Here is a 20,071-nt window from a genome sequence, read left to right as displayed (position 1 = left end):
AGATCTTAAAAATATATACATATACCACTATTAGAAATCTTGATATTGCAGGTTGTGTGGTAACTACAGCACATAAAGGATGCTAACTTCTGAGAGCAGCTTCTCTGACCTACAGCCCTTCACAGCTGACTCATTCTACTCTAAAATCAACTGTAGAAGCAGCATCCCATTTTTCAGTACCAAAATTAATACCAAAAAACAGCCTCTACAGCAATTACCCTTATTCAGTTGTATATAATTAGTACTATTGCACAAAGTATTGAAGTGCTAATAAAACAGTGGTTACTGAAAATCATAATGCTTTCTAGCCATACCATAAGGGAAACGATTACAGAAATAAACTTCTAATATAGTGTATCTATAGAGGTAACACAAACATACAAACTAAGAGACAAAGATAGACACTATGCAGTACAAAAATTTTATTGACATGAGTTTGGGATGACTGTTTTACATATAAAGGTGAACTGGTAGGAAACAGTTTTGTCATTTTTTCCTCTTTCAGATTTATCTTGAGAAAAAAGCTACTGTGTAAATTATAGGCGTGACCATGTCCATAGCTCTCAAGACCATCTCCTAGTAACTCAACAGAAGGCAACTAAGTCTGACCTCAAGATAACTCTACACGTTCCTCTACATATCTAATGAGGTATCTAGACAGCGAGTGTTGCCACGTTATAACAATGCACAAGTAAATAACTGTACTACCATAAGGAGAGACTGGGGAAATATTCCCTTCATCGAGACTCTGTCCTGGGAAAATGTTCTGCCTCTGTAGTGGGGAAAAATGAAAAAGACTTCATTTTAACTGCAACTCAAGTATCATTTCACAGCAATTACATCTTAAATCCACAATAGAAATTGATAATTACATAATAACTCATGTTATCACTACTCCATTCTCTTTTGTAATACTGTAGTTAAGCTTGTGCTCAAATTCCTTTTCAGTAAAATTTGTTTCCATAAAACACTATTATTTCTTGTGTACTTTAAAAAACACTAATGAAGCATATAATTTTTTGTTTTTACAGTATACAAGAAAAACTAAGTTAATAAATGACCACATTTTCTTCAATTTATCAAAGAATAAGAGTCTGAGAAAAATAACTTTTATTGCATTTTAATTTCTCAATCTCTTTCCTTTTTTGAAAGATAAAAGTTGTAACACAAATTCATAACATTTAAGATGAAGAGAAGCTTGGGAGAAACAGAATTGCAATTCAGCAGGCAGATGATGGGGAAATCAAAGTATTTAATATGGCTTGTAGCTGAAAGTAACTGATCTGCACTTCTGATCATTTTAGTTATTGCCACATTCCATTAATTTTTCATTAACTGAAGATAAAAACATGTCTTTAAAATGCATGTACAATAGCTTTAAGCCAGTACTGTACATATTGTGCAACTCATCTGAATGTAATTTAACACGTGAACTTAATAGAATATATTTATGTACAGTATATACACAAACAGAATCTTGTGGTAATACCCCTGAATATTATCATTTAAACAAGAGTCATTTTCATAACAGGAAAAGAAATCTATGAAGGTGGCAAAACTGCCAGTTTTTGACATTTAAAACAATATAATTTCCAGCTGATTTACATACAAACAAAACTGTGGTCCTGTACAAACTTTACATTACAGGGAAACAGTTTATTTTAAAAAAGTATTTACAAATTTGAGTACTTGGTTCTTTGCAATAGAGATTATGTGAACACAGAAAATTGTATGGTAGGCAGGTTTATTTATTAGATTTTTCTATTTGTTCTTTTTTGTGCAAATTCCAAATCTCTCTTTTTGTGTTGTTATCTGCCTCTATTTGCCTTGTATTACTGCTGCTGCTTTTTTTAGTATTCTGAGAAGGCTGGGTGATTTTACTTCTAGGTACAGGAAGAAAAGATTTAACTCTTGAACCACCCAGCTCTGTCTTTGCTTTACTGTTGCTGCTTTCTACAGTTCGACTGCTGCTGAGAGGACGGGTTCCATCCTGTGAATAAAAGAAAGCATGTTTTGTATAAATAATTATTATACTTGACCTGAAAAACAGCCATTCAACCCTGTGCCCTTACAAAACCTTTGCTATTTGCAATCCTTTGCAGTTTAATATGACGGTGTGTTACTACTTGGTGAACTATGGCTTTTTTTTTCCTTCTGTGATTGAAAGGAAATCTCATGAGCATATTAAAATACCAAAAGAAGAAAAGTCAATGAGGTTTTTGCATTGGCATTCAAAAATCTTAAATTTAATTCTCAAATATCTCAATTTTCAAAGTAACATTTTTTTTTTCTTTCATCATAGAAGAGAAATGGCAGCTGCAGCCACAGCTAAAAGGGAAAAACGGGCATTTAGTTATGCCTTACATTGTTAGAAGGATTTTTAAAAGTAAACCAAATTCACTATGAAAAAATTATAGTGGGAATGATCAGGTCAGCTGACTTGCCAAATTATCTAAGCATTGTTACTACATAAAGGTCCGATTTAGACTGTCTGAAATTAACGTGTTTAGAGAAACAGTCAAAAGCAGTATACCTAAACATGGATCTGCAATGTTAAAATTGTTTCCATTCAGTGAAGTCTGTTCTCTGGATTTCAAGTAAAATTACAAACAATATTTTTAACATTTTGAATATTTGAATATGAAAAAAGATGATGGTCAGGGTGGTAAGTCATCTCATCTAACTTCATTTTTTTTTAATGCTTAGGTGCACAAGTTAAACTATTTTCAGGGGTACTTCACTGTACTGACAGAGAATAGGGAGTGTACCTCCAAAATACAATTCACCACAGTCAGACAGTGTCTGGGTTGATCTCCAGAGGAACCCAAGTCTCTGAATGCCTATTAAGAGAACACGGACAACAGACTCTGTGCTGGCTAAGGTTAATTGAGCTGTATGGTCACAAATACTCTCAATGTTCAAAAACAATAAAGAAAAGGAAATTATCATCCAAAGAATGAAAACTGAGGTGGGAATAGTATATCTTTACACTTAGTAGGGTTGTTTAACCCTTAAACAATTATTTTTAATTTCTGTAAAAAAAAAAAAAAAAGAACAGATAGTGGATCTGATATATATTCCAGTAGTATTGAATGTACCTTCCCACTCTGAAGCTACTCTTAAGGTAGTGAAGTTTGTTCACATTTAGACTCTCTTTTCACAGAGCCACCAACCTTATAACAACGTGTTGCTTTTGCATCTCATAAATAATATGCCAAGACAACTGTAGAGCAATAGATAGCTAGGCAGAGAAATAAAACTTTTAAACAAGAAAATCATACTTTTCAAAAACTCTGATTATATACCTTCTCAAAATCTCACCCACTGAGAGCTCTGACACCAGAGTGACTCAATTCTACTGAGATAAAAACACTTAGGAAAATATTGGTTTGAAATCTTACATATTTTGGTAATCACTGCAAAAGTGGGTACAAAAATAAACCATGAGCCAGTAATTTTACATCAAGAATTTAAAGAAGTTTTCAGCTTTTGCAAACTTATTAAATAGATTTACTTAGTTAACAAAAAAAAAAAAAAAAAAAAAAGAAAGAAAAAAGAAACCAGAGCTTTTATTTCTCTCAAAATCTGATACAAATAACTTACAATGTTGAAGGAATGTTAACAATACTTGGCCTAGGGAGAGGGCTTCATGTAAACATGAAAAACGTGTAGCAAATACATTCATTGTTTAATAAATCTTCGTTTCCATTAAGACACATGGAAGAAACTTGGCATGGTGTGTCCAGCGAGTTTCCTAAGAATCACGACAGTTTATTCTCATAATAAACAGGGCACTGGAACACTCATTCTTTGTATCCAATCAGGAACTCAGGTTTTAAAGACACCTAAACTTTAGACACTTTCAGTACTACTACAAAACTCTTCACCTACCTTTTGTTTCGTTGTTTTACTTGGGTTAGTACCACTTGCTGAAAATACAGGATTGTTCTGAGAGTTGTTGAACATCAGTAGTGCATCCTTAGAGTCTGCAATCTAAAAATGATAAGAAATTATGAATTCTTTATTATTCTCACAAGAAATTATGTTTCTGTTTGCCAAATTTTGGAATCTTGACTTGATTTTCATGTAGTTGCATAATGAGAGTGTATAGTAGCAACGCATAAATATCCAATGAACAAATAAAATAACTTTCCTTTTACTCTTGACAGAATTTAAAGGGGAGGGAGGGAAGGAGAAAGAGAGAGGGAGAAAGAGAGAAAGAGAGAGAGAGAGAGAGAGAGAGAGAGAGAGAGAGTTAACATTGACCATTGTCAGAGAACACTGAGCATCTTTTTCAGAGCAATACTAGATAGTGAAGCTTAAGGGTAGTTTCCTGTTACATTTTATCAAGCTTCAGGGATGTCACAGAAAGAAATGATCCTGTTCTCTTCCTCCTGCCATATTTCTTTCCTGCTATATTCCATCAAAATTTGTGACCATGAAGTAACAGATACAATCAGATCAACCTTCTGACCTTGCTGAGAACTAGGTATTTTATCCTGGGGCATGGTGACCCAATTCACTCTGCAACTGCAAAAGTACTCAATCCCATCATAACAGAGGCAGCAGGAACACGTAGTGAAAAGGCAAATTAGAAAGTTGATGTGCTTATTTTGATGGCAGCCTGAAATTACATCACACAAAGCAAGCACACAACAGCACCCTTACTTCCGTAAGCCTCTACCAGGCAGTTAGGGAATTAACAGAAATTGCTACCATGGATGGTTCCACCCATGATGAGGAAACCGAACAAAAGACAGTGACATCTATCTCCTTCCTCATCTAGCCCACATTTCCTTGAATTGTCAACAACCAATTACATTTTAAATGTTATTAAACACAACTTTAAGTTGGTTACCATTTCTTTAAGCACATCCCATTCTTTCAAGGGCAGATACCGTAAATCCCTGTTAGCTGACTTAGTGATTAACTGACCAGCTTGGAGAATGTGACTCATCCAAGTATTGCGAATACTTTTTTTTTATTAAAAAAAAAAAATAAAAAATCAATCAAAACAAGCTACAGCCTACCAACTCCCGCCCAAAACCAACCAACCAAACCAAAACAAAAATCACATAATGAAGAATTTAATTAAATGCGTTGAAAAATCTTCCCAAACATAGCATTTCTTAATAAAAATGTGTTTGTCTTCTAAGGATAAACAGAATACTTAATAAAGCAAAACGAATGAGACTATTGTTCAAGGCGATCCTAGAGGATATAATGGATGGCCTAACTAGACAACAGCCTAGGACTGCAGAAGCTTGCTTGCTCTCTGTGTTTCCAAAGACACGGATCAGCTACTCCAGTCTGAACATAGCCTGCTGTTGCAGACATCTACCTCAGCTCTGCCAGGAAGAAAACAAAGAAAATAGAAAAATAGCCATAGCTACAGGGAGATCTGGATGCTTTTGCTACGGAAGGAAAAGTGAGAAAGATCCACATCTCTACCTTCTGCTCAACAGACCTCCCATAACCCCCCAAAATCCATTCCAGCATAAGTCTTAGTCATAGACTTAGGAGTCTTGCAAGGTCCTTTCACTCTCTTCTGCCAGAAAAAAGAATTGTGCTAATCTATGCCCCATTTGCTGCATGAGGCAGCAAAACGTAATTTTGCCTACACAGCAGATGAGCTTTGAGCCAGTTCTACGATGGCTAATGAGATTACATTATACAAACAAAATGTGCAATGCATACCGAGAAAAACTTTCTCTGTCTTTAGGACTGCAAAAAAGTTTCCCAGAGGAAGCAATAATAACATGAAAGATAATATGGGGAACAGTAACGCAGAGAAGGCTATTGTCTGCAGCACTTATGAACTAATAAATTTCAGCCTCTACTGCAAAAAGCTCTGTAATACAAGATAGTGAAGGTGTAATTTAAAATAATGTGTATTAAACCAGAACACTCTCCTTCAAATGTATTATTTATTAGTTGACTTTGGTTTATTGCCAGCTAACTTTACAATTTTTTTCAGTTCAAGCAGTGCTTGTAAATTAAAAATTTATTTTAAGCATGTAGCAAACAGCTGCATATGGTAATTATGTAAATTATTTAAAAGCCTTATGTTTACCTTGCTTATATCAGGCTCAGATTTGCTGGAACACATACTTTGAAGTTCCTGCACAAGATCTACTTCATCATCAGAACCAAGGGACAGCCTTTGCTCTAGATTTAATGTTCTCAATTGATCATTCTCTGAAGACCTAGTAAAAAAAATAAATATAAATCCAAACCCAAAACAAACCACAAACAAAACAAGATATAGAATTTTATAAATAAATACTATATACACCTGGAAAACAGTAATTTATTTCCAAATGTTTTTACTACTACAAACAGGAAAAATATCTAATTCATTGGCAGTAGCAGTTGTAAATATTTGCTATTATCATAACAGATCTCCTGTCTATTCAAATCATTCTCTCTAACCTGAAATTCTAAGAAGGGATTCTTCTGCCCACTGTATTATTATTATTATTATCTTTTAATGGTGCAACCAATTTTATTCTCATCTCTTCATTGGACTTAATTCCAAACACTTTGATTTTAAAAAGCCAGCATACTGGAAGCATAAAGTATTCTATATTCTCTGTTCCTGTGAATATGATGGCATAAAGGTTTCAGACTAAAGTCAAATCTCAAATGCAGTTCTATGTGACTAATTCATACCCTTTCTTAGAGAAACTCGGTGTTATTTAGAATAAAGTGCAGGTATGGTACAACTTCAAATTGCCATTCAGTAAGCCAAAACACCCAGAGGAGGGTTTTTATTTGTTTGTTTGTTTGTTTTTTAAATACAATGCCAAGTGAAAAAAGCATAAGGTTGGCTTTTTATGGCTGAATAAATGTTACATAATACTCTTAAGACATACTTTATTCTGTTACGTAAAAAGAGCACAAGGAGCTGCAAGCTTTGAATTATAGAAACTGATTCTAAAATAATACCAAGTGTACAAATTTTATTTTCTCTCAGACATGAAAATTAAATAGCATTCTTTTATTCAGATGTAAAGACAAAACATTATCAAGTGTAAACTCTTCATCCATTCATTGTTAGGTGCTGCGTTACCACACCATTTCAAGATTTTTATTGTTCCTACGTGTTACAAATATCAAAGATTAAAACTTACTTTGTGGCAAGAGAAGCTCTTTTCTTACAGTTTGGTTGCAACATAGTCTTAGATTTTACACCTGCAGAAAAGAGAGTTTGAGTTATTAGTGTATTATTATGTCTGCTGAATTCTTCAAAAAAAACAAAAACAACCTGTGATAAATGGGGAAAATGTGCTCTCATTTACTGGCTAAATAACTAAAGTCTTCCAAAGTTCAGAATACATCCCTTCAAACTGTTCAGAGTAGCATCAGGTCCATATGGGACTGCTAAAATAGCGAGAGTGATGCCTTTTTGTGGAAGTCAGAACATCAGATTTCTGTGCAAAGCACTGTTACTGGTTCTCTCAAACAGAAATCACTTATGAATGGGTAAAGATTTAACTTCATTTAAGAAAAATCAAATAATCTGCCCGTACTTTTATGTTGCAGGAAGCACGGCTGAAAGCACGACAGACACCAGTAAAGTCAGATCATGCTCCATTTTATTGCCCGAATAGCCTAACTTTTATAGTGAACTTAACAGGGGCGGACAGTGTTTCACACAAGATTATTGGTCAAAAGCACTCAGACAAACAACTACAAGAAAACAACCCCACCCGCAAGAAAACAACCCCCTTGTGATTAGCAGTCGCATAGACCTTGTCCTTGAAGCCAGCTACTGGTAACAATATTTTTCTGAATTCCTCAACTGGGCGATGTGGGAATACTGTCATGGGAACTTCTCATAGTTGCCCTGGTAGGTTGGTTTGCTCAGCTACAGCAAGCCATGGGATTTTTGCTGTTTCAAAAAAATCCCTCAACACTTTTAATATGAACAACATAGCAGAAACGAAATTAAATTCACCATTAAAAAAAACCAACACACACACACACACACACAAACAAAAAAAAACAACCAACCAACCAAAAAACTTATTTACGGATATTAACTCGACTCCAAAAGCATCTCTGCATACAAAGTACAGTGCTAACCATCCTACTTCAGTTTATGTTCATCTGAGTTCTCCAAATCATAGTGGGATCTTAGTAGAATTAGATTAATCTTAGTGGGGTTAGATTTGTTCACAATTCAAACAGAGAACTAGAAAGCAGAACTGGGACATTAGATTTGCAGTTCAGCAAAAGCAGATTTCTTTCTGAACAAGAGCTGAAGAAATGAATCGTTCAATTCAACATTAAAAAGTACCAGGCATCAGGTATTTCAGTCTTTCATATATAAGGCAATTGAGACTAAAATCTTCCTGTATTTAAAATGAAGGAAAAAAAAATCCTCTCTAAATTCCTCCCTAACTCTCCTGTCTAAAGGAGAGTTACCTTCATTTTCAGATAGCAAAAACAAGTTATTTGGTTTTCTCCTCTAGAAATTTCCCTGTTCGACATGGCATTTGGTTACGGCATTCCAAGGTTTCACTTCTAGACAGATATAAAAAAGAATACAATAAAAAATAAAATGAAGTTCTCTAAAAAAGAATGCAAGAATGACAGATTGCAAAAGAATGAATGTTGCTTCTACTTATATCCAGATGATATCCCTTTGTAGTAAACTGCTTGTTAGATGGCTTATGATCTTGAGGTGAAAACACAATTCAGAAGTGTCAGCTACTAGTAGAGCTTCCACATTTATACACACCCATAAACCTGGTGACACAAAGCCTTACATGATATAAAGATTTAAAAACCAGAACAACCCTCCAAAACATTGTGTGTGTACTCTAAATCAGGTGCAGATTTAAGGGACGAAGGAGGGAAGCAATCAAGTAACGAAGCTTCCTCACAGCCAGTACTGAGGAAGGGAATGACAAAGCATCACTCTCATCAGTGTGACATGTAACTATTGCTCTATCTCCCACCATCAGAGCCAAAGTCTACCTCATTATCACACAACAGGAAGGGCATTATAAAAAAAAAAAAAAGTAATAAGGACTTGATTAGGTTACCTCATAGTGACAAAGAAACATTTTTTTTTTGAAAAAAAAGTCATTTTTAAAAAATGAGTAAACATAAACACAAGTGCTATTTTGTAGCAAAGTTTAAATTCATGATGTGGAAAAAAGTTACATTCCTACCTACTCAGTTTAAACCCCCACTTTTTTTTTTTGTTTGTTTGTTTCCCCACAATTCAAATAGAAAACTTTACCTTCAGTATTTGTCTCTTGTTTATTCCATGACTGGGAGGATAAGTGGCCTGACTTTTTGCGAGGACTTGTACTCACTTTTCTCCAAGAAGCATTTTCTCCTCTTTTCTTACCACAATTTTTGTAGCTTGAGACCATGGATAAAGGAAAGTTTCCACCCTTAAAATCTGCTATGTAATTATCTAACTCTGAAACAAAAATAGAACAATGTTAGAAAGAATTGTTGCAAATGGTGCTTCTTTGACAAATTTGTACAACTCTGTTAAGTTTTGTGGAAGTTTTGCAAAAGGAACCAAATGGTCAAAAGCCCTGCTTTGGCAATATACAACTACTTGCCTTTTTGATTGCTCACTCTTACCTGTTCTGGGTAGAGGACAGCCATGTAACACAGCTTTATTTAGCAAGATACTGAGAGCAGCTTTAACAACAGCCTGTTGACCTTGACTGGGATTTTTTTTGGCTATTGTTTGTCCTGGTACAGATGGTCTCTTCACAGAGGCTCTGGAGAGTATTGCTTCTTGGACTCTGGGAGCTATCACAGCATTCCATAACTTGGACATCCACCTGTAGGTGCACAAACAATTCTTTAGCCTCAGAGAAAATTATCAACCCCCCAGATTTGTGGGTAATACTTTGGGTAGCACATCAGATTTTGTGCTTTCGGGATGCACATATATTTTGGACATCCCATTGTACCCAATATCAGCAAAGAACTGATTTCATCAAGGAACTGTTTTATTTGTTTGCTTTATATTCAATTATTTGACTTTTTTTTTTTTTTTTCTCAGATGGCTTTGGCAAACTGTTTACCATCTGATGCTTTTCCTCTTTCAAATGAGGACATAAACCATCATTTTCTTTCTAAAGCTTAAAGAAAGAATGTCCCAGAAAAAATGTGTATCCATGTATATTAAAAAGAAAAAAACAAAAAACAAAAAACGAGCAACCAACCAAAACCAAACCAAACCAAACTGAAAAAAACTCTCTTTCACCTTTGCCAGCACATGGAAAAGTTTCCATGCTTGCAGGTGTTCATTCATAGCATATTTGCTGCCAGGGTGGGAAAAAAGGGCTATTCAGTCCTGATCTCACCCTTTCTAGTATTCTTCCATTTCCAAACTCGTCTAGCTTGCATGACCTTTCTTTTTATACAGCTGCCTTGCTCTCTCTCTCTCCTTTTGTTTATTTGGTCTATTCTGAACTGTGTTTCCAGGATGCTGTGGATTTTCCAGATTGTCTGGTTTAGAGACCAGGTCTGATTACAAAAAAATTGATTCAATGGGATGTGGTTCTTGTGGGATTTTTGCTTAAGAGAGAAATATTACACCTTTTTAGCACATGAGTGAAAAAGAAGTGTATTAACAAATAAATTACTGGTATTTGTCACAGCTTACAGTTCTCAGGGGAGAAAGGCTAGCAGTTTCAGGACTATGGCTTGTTTCACATTATATCAATCTTTTTAAAATCAAATACAACTTTTTTTTTTTTTTTCTCCCTCCTTATTACCGTCTTGTGGGATGTAGATGAGTAAAATTTAGAGCTACATAGATTATATCAAAGGTCCATATGAAATTACAGGCTATAATGCTTCAGCTTCTCAGAAATCCATTCAGAAAAAAACAAAGTGAAAAAGTCTGTTTCACTGAGGTGAACCATATTCCTCATATGTTGATACACAGAAGCCATCTTATTACCCCAAATGATGGCTTTTGGCTGGCTAGAAATAAAACTTTTTTTTTTTTTAAATTTAGAATGCATGAGTCATTTAATATATATTTTTCATTAGTTATGAAGCATAGATTGAATTTTTATGACATATAATTATACTGTAAAGTGCTTGTATAAGCTTGGTAAAAGTTATATTAATTCACAAAAGAATTAGTACAGCTAATAAGCTGTAAAATGCATATTTAAGATGTTCCTTGAAGCTTCTTAGCACGATGTTGTAGATACATTCCATGTAGACACAGTTTGCTTCTGCTAGCTGACTTAAGCTATGAAAGTAAACACTGGTTTACTATAAATTGCCAAACTGTAACTTTATCTCTCACTTTCTGCTCATGTAAGCTTCTGACTATCTGCAATATTGCTAGTAGGAATAGTCAGAAATGAATTCTGCAGAGATAAAAATTAATTTAGCACATTTAATCTAACAGTTAATGGCTGATGGGCTTTACAGTGCCATCCTCTCTTAATAAAATTCCAGCCTGGTGTTTAAATTTAGTCCTATGTTTGGTTTTCATTTGTGCACATTTTGATTAAATCCCCAGTTCTTTGATGTACCTGGTATTTTGGAAAGATGTAGTATCGCTCATCCCTGAAAAAGACCTGTAAAAAGGAACTCTTCCCTATCAGAACATCATTGTTAATTTTCTAGATCATAAACAAAAAAATGCAGCTAAAATTTCCTCATTTATTCAGCCTACTCTCCAAAACATGTGAAGCTACATGAAAGAGCTCACAGCATGACACAATTTCCTGTTGTGCTTTCTCTCTCCCTCTCTCTTTCCAGTTGCCTGCTTTTACCACTTACCTTGCGCTAACACCCAGCCCAGACCTAACTCAGTTTCCAGATAGCTGGCTACTACGTTAATGAATTGAACTGACTCAGAGAGGCTTTGACAAATGCAAAAAGCAGCAGAATAGCAGTGGAGAAGAGGGGCAAGAGGACAGGAGTGGCTAATTAGATTGAAATAACACCAACCAGTGAGCAGTTAATTAAACCTATTTACTGCTAGTTATATGACTACACTGTTAGGCGTCACGCTGCTAAACCTGAAGTGTCTACTAAGTGCTCACTGCAGCTGTGCTTTCTAATTGTTTATTAGTAGACAAAAACTGCATTCAAATGAAGAGTCAGGTGGCATATCACTACTGTGAAAGATATTATGGAGATGTGGTAATTACCTCAAAATACTGCATTGTGAATCTAGTCAAGGTTACTCAGGACAAATCCAAACCAAGAAATGCATAGTTAAGGTATCTAAGCAACACTTTTTCTGCCTTCTACTGATACCATTACAATAAATAACTGATTAAGACGTTTCAGTGGACACGGACCAAGAGGAAGACAGGAGATAAATGCATGGTGTGCTTTATTCATTTTTTATTTCATAGCAACCATAACATTTTCAGCCAATGCTAAATCCACATTTAGAATTCGATAATTACTCTGGATATTAGAAAACCTTGCCCTTTAGAGAGAGATGAGAAAATAAACAAGCAAAATTTATCAAGTTCTGGACAGAGAAAAAGGTGAGAAGGCTAGTGCATACACTAAGAAATGGACCTTGGACTAATGGTGAGCAGAAACTGATAGGGGAGAAAAGTCAGAGAGGGAACAGAAGGGGCAATCAAGGAGAATGCTGATCATACGTGAGAAAATATGATCACATGGTGAGAAAAGTAAGGTCACACACTCCAGAAAAGCACATTATTTGAGTTCTGAGTAAGTTGGAATCTTCATTAGGGCTCGTTACCTTTCTAATATAGCCAAACAACATCCTATCATGAAATCAATATAGCTTAAATTTCTGTAAGTATTTCTTGTTTCACTTGCTAATGTTTGCAGAGGTTGGAATGTGAGCAGATGTTCAAGCGATACGTACCAGGCAGGAAAAGACAAATTTTCATCATTCTTCTTTGATTTCACTGGACATCTAACCATGTGCATAGCTAAAAAGAATGTATCTGCCTTATTTTCTAAGCTAATCCTTCCGTGAAACTGTATGTGTTTAGAAATGATACCAGACATTAGAAAGGGTGAGAAAGCATTCTACTTCCCCATATTTCTCTCATACGCAACTTCAAAAGGAAACTTTACCAACTTTTCAAGTTCAGAATTCTTGATTCTTATTTTGATCTGTTCCCCAGTGAAAAGTTTTCTTTATAGTACTGTCTTGGAATGAAGAACAGAACCCTTAAAGGGCTGAGCAAAATTAGTCATTCCCGTACACACACTATTTTAGAAACTCTGTGTTGGAAAATAACTGAAAGGTCACAACAAAAGACTGATTTTTAACCAGTGTTAGACACCCAGTTCCCACTTCTGTCCTTCAAAATTGCCCTTCTGCTAATTAAATACCAAACAAAAGTCTTAAAGCTTTCAGTAACTTCCACTAAAATACTTCCAAGGATGCTGAGTCAGATGAGTTTGGGGAGAAACATAACAGCTATATTGGTAGGAAATATTTGATTGGCACTGAACAGGGTCAAACAAACAGAAATCTTACTTCACTGTTGCTTGGCCGTGCCCTGGCACCACTGGACAAGAGAAGAAATGTTTTGGCCCCATAAGAGCTTCAGGTGCTCCAAGACGAGATAAGCAAGAGTTCAGCTGGTGCCAAACAGCAAGAATCCAGTCTATGATCTTGCACACAGGATCACATGGAGGAGGTACTTTGCCTCTGAACTGCAGAGAGAGAAAAGATGACTGACACAATGCAAGACCTCTGCTGTAAACACTTATCCTGAAGCCCTGAGAAGGCCTGTTTTTTTTTTTTTTTATTATTTTTTATTTTTAATTTAATTTTTTTTTCCTCCTTCTATCATGAAAACCAAGAACAGACAAAAGCTGATCAAACTTTTCTATGACATATACTGAAGTCTTCTGGTATTAAACCTTATTTCCCCAACTATGACTCCTTATCAGTGAACTGACATGCCCCTACTTTGTTTTTGGAAACTGAGACACAAATTTGACTACATTGCTTTTTATATGGTGTTCAAGATTAGAATTACAAGAGGCATTTAACATATCCTATGCAATATATATAATAAAAATAGGGCACATAAAAGAATATACTATCACACTGAACAGGAATGTCTGATCCAGGCATATAGTCAGTGGGTTTCTAACTTAGTTTTATATTTAGTAGCAGTGAAGGAAAAATGCCTTCCTGTAAGACTTACATTTTTAGTATGCCTTGTTAAAGGAAAATTATTTGGTGCCAAAAAGATCTTCTATCTCATCTGAGTCCAAATTACAGTCTTCATCATCCTAATCCTAGGATTATCCTCTGGAGCAGTTTGAATTAAAGGAAGCTTTAAAAGATGCACTAGGGATAGTATTTGCCAGGATTGAAGCCAGAGCTCCTGGAATAACTAACAGAGTCTACAGGTGAACAATTTAATATTAATGTAGAAAAACATTTAAACTGTTCCCAATACATCTCCAGAACAAGGAGAAAAAGAACTTTTAATCTGAAAACATGAACATTAATGCACAAGCAAGTTATTAGAATAAAGAACAAGTATCTATGAAATAATCTACTGTCGTACTGTTGAAACAATGAAGGTGCTTTTATTTTCCCTTAGATTTTTAAAACAGATTAATTTTTCTTTTACTTTTAACATTGGTCTCCCCTATTTTAAAACCCAAATCATGTGGCACACACACACGTTAAAAAACAAAAACAAAACCCAGGCTAATGCACTGGGCATTCATAGTCATTATTTAAGATGAAGATACAAGAAGACATGCTTTTTTTTTTTTGCTTTTTTTTTTTTTTTCCTCCAAATAGCCACCATCAGCATACATGTTTTAGCGAAAAAGAACTTAATGAGCCAACTACCCAAATTCTGCTCAAGTTCAGTCAGAGGTAGGAACCTATTACACTGTTAGGCTCTTACCTATGAGACTAAGGACTGCTGTTAGTCTAAACAAAATAGCCTGAAAATGACATGTTACACGATGCTGCAAGTTCTGGTAGTCGAAGCAGTTTGATACAGCCCATGCCTACGGCCAAGTCAAAATACAGCAGCTTCTGCAACTGCCTGCTTTGCTGTATTTCTTGGCCTGGCACTTAAATGAAGAAAAGTCCTTCTCTCTGATCTTTAATGACCTAGGATTGTGTTCCTGTCCTTTCATAAAGGGACTTAGATCACACTTTAGATATTCTCCATTGTAGGCTTGAGAACGCAACCTCTATCCTTAAAGGATGAAGGAGAATTCTGATACATACTTTTGCACTGTCCTCTGGTCTGTATTTCATTCCAGCACTACAGCATATTTGCAAGACAGCAGTTTCAACCATCCTACTGTCTTGCCTACACACAGTTGCTACTCTCCTCCATCCTTTGCAAGGATTCTGGAAATCATTCAGACTCTCAGCCAGAAAACGACTCATAACGATTACAAAGATTTAAAACTTACAGGGAAAAAAGTAAACATGAGAAAAAAAAGAAACTGTAAAAAGTAATCTAAGGGGAGTAATCTGGTAAGAGTTCAACTGATACATTCCCCTTTATTCTTTATATTCTGTACTTCTGTTCTTGCTATTAAAGTATATACATAGTATATACATAGTAATGTTTTAAAATTTCCTCACTACCATGACTGAAATTTCATCTTTACAATCTCTTCAAATTAGTAAGCTTTTATAAATGAGACTGTGGTAGATGGCACAGGGTACAAAAGATGACATCCTCAAGGATAACCAAGATATGCACAGCTGTACACTCCGAACTAACACTAGGTCTGCTGTCCCAGATCAGGACTCTCTACTACCGAGTTCTTCCTATTCCTAGAACAATTTCTCTTTTTAAGCCTGTCCAAAACTCTGCGGCCAAGATTATCTTCCTTTGCAGCTGTTCTGATTAAACTCCCCTCCCCCTCTCTAACACTGCCTGTCTACAACAGCTACTATTACACAGGAATGCTTTTTTTCCAAATAACATTCAAAATTCCAGTTCTGCTTTTGCCCCCCTCCACCCTTTTTTTTTTTTTTTTCCCCCTCCCATTTCCTATCAATTTATTTACTCATTTTAAAATAGGCTTCCATCTTTATTCTCTTTTGGTGTTTTGTTCCAACTTCAGCAGGCCTATTGGCTCAAAACAACCTCCTTACTAATGCTTCTCACCTCTCTTTCCTGTATGAGTTCCTTACAAAAACTTTTTGCTGCATAAAGCTTAGACAATATGCACGGGGCATATAACTATCTTATTTTAGATGTACAGACAATTAATATTTATCGAACAGATTCTTCCTTATCATGCTCACACAGAAGATGAAAAAAAAACACTGAAGGAGATTTCATGTGGTGGATAAGCAACTACATGCAGTATTATTCTTGTAGCCTACTTGTGTGTTTATGCCACAAGTACATACCTTCCTATATTAAGTCAAGCATGATGTTTACAGATAGACACCCCAAATATTCTTGGAAATATATTTTTTCCTGAAACAATTCTGTTACCTGATCAGCTTTTGACATTACCACTGTATATATTTCATAGAATCGGTGATAAACAAAATCACCGTGAAGGTGAAGCTGATTCAAGTTGTGCTTACCTTGTTTATAACTTTTCTTCTCAAAAACCTTTGAAGCAAACCACGCATTGGTTCCCCATCCCACCTAAGCTGAACCCAACGGAAATGCTGCTGGACTAGCAGGTCAGAGCCATGAAGATGACACTTCGCTATCGTTCCCAGTAAAAAGCAGTTTTCATGAAAGTAAAAGGCACCAGAAGCTCCATTTGCTAAAAATGAAACAAAAAACATTTTACTAAAATACCCAGATGCCTCTACCTGACTTTATATTAAGTAACCGTGTCTTGCTTTTATTTGAAAGGTAAAAACAAACCACAAGCTATCCTTAAAATTTAACATGCTGATTTTAGCTAATTGTATTTTGCAATAAAGCACAAAAACTGAACAAATTATGTTTTTCTCCTCCAAGTTCCCCTCCAAGTGTTGTGTATTATAATAAAACCATAGTAAAAACATATCTCCATACAAAATTCTTTAAATACCTCTTTGAATAGTGCAAGGGTTTTCCGAACTACGATTCTCAAGAGGTGCCAGGAAATCTCCTAGTAATTCAGATAAAGAAGCTCTCTCTAGATTTTCTAAAATCACGATGGTTGTCTTGCTTACAGGAGGCTGTTTAACTGGGACAAGACATGCTGAAATATAAAAATCCCATTAATGTCTACTTACAAAAATTGATTTTCATTTATGTATACAGTTTTAATGCTACTCGTGCAACAAAGGCTTTTTTATATTTTATTTTTCCTTTTAGCATGTTCTACAATATGTACAAAACAAAAAGCATAAAAACAGTGGAAAGAATCTCACACTGTGCAGTAAGGAAAAAAATAAAAAGCTAAAAATAATCCTGAAATGACTATAATGAAATCTTCACATATAGAAAGGATTTTAGGACACTGAAAATAAATAGCAAGACGATAGCAGAGATCTCTGCAAACTTTTCTTTCTTTTGCTGCTAATACATCTTAAGCTTTTAACATGTACTCTTTATTCCATGCAGTGATAAATGGATAAAGAATATTCCATGTTCATATGAAACTTCATCACTTGGTGAGATTAACTATTTGTTTGCTACTATCCTCTCTTCAAAAGGTCATTCCATATCTCTAAGAATCTTCTAAATAATCAAAACCAGGTTGAGGCTAGTTTGATGAGAAATAGTAGCACCTGAATCTAACAGGCATTAAAATTAAATATTTAATTTTTTCACATTTCTTTTTTTTTTCTTTTTTTTTTTTTCCTCCTGATTTCAGCACCTTATGGCCTAAATAGATATTGTTATAGAATCATAGAATGGTTTGGGTTGACAGGGACCTTAAAGATCATCTAATCCCAACTCCCTTGCCATGACACCTCCCACTAGCTAGACCATGTTGCTCCAACCTGGTCTTAAACACTTCCAGGGACAGGACATCCACAACTTCTCTGGGTGAACACTTGTCTTTGCAAGTATTCCCATAACACAAAATCCCAGAACAATACTTCTCTAATACAAATATTAAACAAAACACTTGTCCTGAGCATCCTTTGGTTTATTTCAGAACTTGTTGAAGGTGACACTAAAGATGGTCATGAAGGAAAATGATGAGTAACAGTGCAAAACCAGAATGGCTAGCAGTTATAACAATAATGTAAATCACAAATGCTATAAGGGACATTAAAAACAAAACAAAACATACACACACACAAAAAAAAAAAACAACAAACCAAACCAAAACAAACAAACAAACAAAAAAAAAAACAACAAAGAAATCAAAGAATTGAATGGGTGAAAATCAGAGAGTACTATGATCTTCAACACAATACTGAGAGCACAAGGACATAGGAAGTCTGGAAAATAACAGGCCCATCAAATTATGCAGTCTCAGCTTGTTTTGTTTAGGAAAAATAAACTTTGATAGAGAACAAGAATGGTCTCCAAATACATGGTACATATACATGGGATGTAAATGTTATGAGGGGGAAAGAGCTAGCTAAAATAAACAAACACAAAAGAAATCATCAAGAGAGCAAACATTTAAACCATACATTAAAAACTCAGGCTGGAAAACAGATCTTAAACATGGGAATGTAGTCTGGAACAGGCTTCAAGAAGGACTCACTGAAAACAAGAAGAAAAAACCACAAGCGAGTAGGGAGATCTAGCCACTTTTCAAAAATGTCGAATATATTGTTAAGAAACTGTAAGATAATTGCTTGCAGTGCCTAGGCATCGGACTCAGTGATGCACTCACTGTTCATCACTTTCTTTACTTTTGCCTAAATTAATCACCTGCACTTAGGGGCAAAACTGACACCTCTCTGAGTTTCTGTTGATTAAGAATTATATTAGAAACAGATCAGTTCTAATCACTGGCATCACTTAGGCTTGAACTTGCTCAGTATTTACAATGCTAAGGGTAACAGTCCTTCCAAATATGAAATTTATCAGAAGAAAGCAATTGACTGAGTTCCAGCAGACAAATATACACTTCTTTATATACACTTCTTTACATGTTAAAGCTGGGCAGCAACACATTGTTTGTGCTAGGTGAGAAGGAGATTGAGATCAGTCTTTGAATATATTTAGGTTATGACTGAAATGAAGGCACTGATGTCAGACCTGTTGGTGATCATAAGGAAATCTTCAGATATTTCAATGCCACTGAAGGAGAAGCCAAGACCAAGAGGGCTTTTCTGGAACCTATAATGCTCTTTTATTTTGAAGAGACCGCATTCTTATGTGTCTGGAAAGCTTTTGAGGTTCTCTGAGGAGAACACGAGGTTGCATGCAAAGTCCCAGAAGTCAAATAGAAAATAAATAAAAATAAAAATAAAAATAAAATAAAATAAAATAAAATAAAACAACAAAACAAAACAAAACAAAACAAAACAAAACAAAACAATGGCCAAACAAAAAACACCCAAGAAGTTTTGACAAGAAGATTCTTTCAACTGGCAATTCCCTAAAGTTTTGGCTCACTGAATACTTTGGTTTCCCATTCTACGTGACCTTCACTGAACCACACTCATTTCTGCAGTGACTGACTGTAGCTGATGATTCCTGACTATTACTGCCCTGTTTTACTAAGAGGATATGGCTAGGCAGCAGGGAGGACAGGTTTACCAAGTCCTAAATACAATCCTTTGGGTCTGATTTAACCATTTTGAGGGAGGAAGAGAGAGCTCTCCTAGGGGAGAAGATGTGACAAAACAATGGGGAAAGAAACAGGCATCAAAACAGACACAGATGCACAATGCTGAAATGCAAGTACAGGCTATTAAGAAAAGTGTGTTACTGACTTGGAGTAAAGCACTGAAAAAGAAACTTTCCTACAGACGCAGAGGCTAGTAAATAAACCAGACCATGAATGAGTTTCTGGCCTGCAGGGTAAATGTCAAAGCCTAGCTGAATTCTGACTAAGTGTTCTCTCCCAGCAATGTGGTGGCACTCAAAATTATATGTGGGAATAATCATAATCACTGGCACATGTTACCTCCCAGCTGTGATTGGGATTTCCTGGGAGAGAAAAAAAAAAAAAAAAAAAAAAAAAACTGACATAGAAATTA

The 20,071-nt window shown here is 35.3% G+C and overlaps 1 protein-coding gene across 4 annotated transcripts in view; it reads right to left on the bottom strand.

Annotated features, from left to right (window-relative positions):
* Window positions 1-407: 407 nt before the first annotated feature.
* CTTNBP2 (cortactin binding protein 2) overlaps window positions 408-20,071 on the bottom strand; it is an 87,995-nt gene continuing 68,331 nt past the window's right edge. For 3 of the 4 annotated variants that reach the window (XM_005024634.6, XM_027457766.3, XM_038179855.2), the window contains exons 15-23: window positions 17,005-17,157; window positions 16,544-16,731; window positions 13,484-13,662; window positions 9,610-9,815; window positions 9,254-9,439; window positions 7,134-7,194; window positions 6,074-6,206; window positions 3,892-3,993; window positions 408-1,990 (exon numbers count right to left, since the gene is read on the bottom strand). In XM_005024634.6, coding sequence (XP_005024691.2) covers window positions 1,745-1,990; window positions 3,892-3,993; window positions 6,074-6,206; window positions 7,134-7,194; window positions 9,254-9,439; window positions 9,610-9,815; window positions 13,484-13,662; window positions 16,544-16,731; window positions 17,005-17,157 — 1,454 coding nt within the window. In that variant the 3' untranslated portion in view covers window positions 408-1,744. Of the gene's footprint in view, window positions 1,991-3,891; window positions 3,994-6,073; window positions 6,207-7,133; window positions 7,195-9,253; window positions 9,440-9,609; window positions 9,816-13,483; window positions 13,663-14,162; window positions 14,355-16,543; window positions 16,732-17,004; window positions 17,158-20,071 lie in introns of those variants that run through there. The other variant, XR_217605.6, reaches the window with a different exon arrangement.

Source organism: Anas platyrhynchos, chromosome 1 (genome assembly GCF_047663525.1).
Source record: "Anas platyrhynchos isolate ZD024472 breed Pekin duck chromosome 1, IASCAAS_PekinDuck_T2T, whole genome shotgun sequence".
Classification (NCBI taxonomy): domain Eukaryota; kingdom Metazoa; phylum Chordata; class Aves; order Anseriformes; family Anatidae; genus Anas; species Anas platyrhynchos.
The sequence above is the reverse complement of the archived record's forward strand: the minus strand, read 5'-3'. Positions and strand labels throughout refer to the sequence as shown.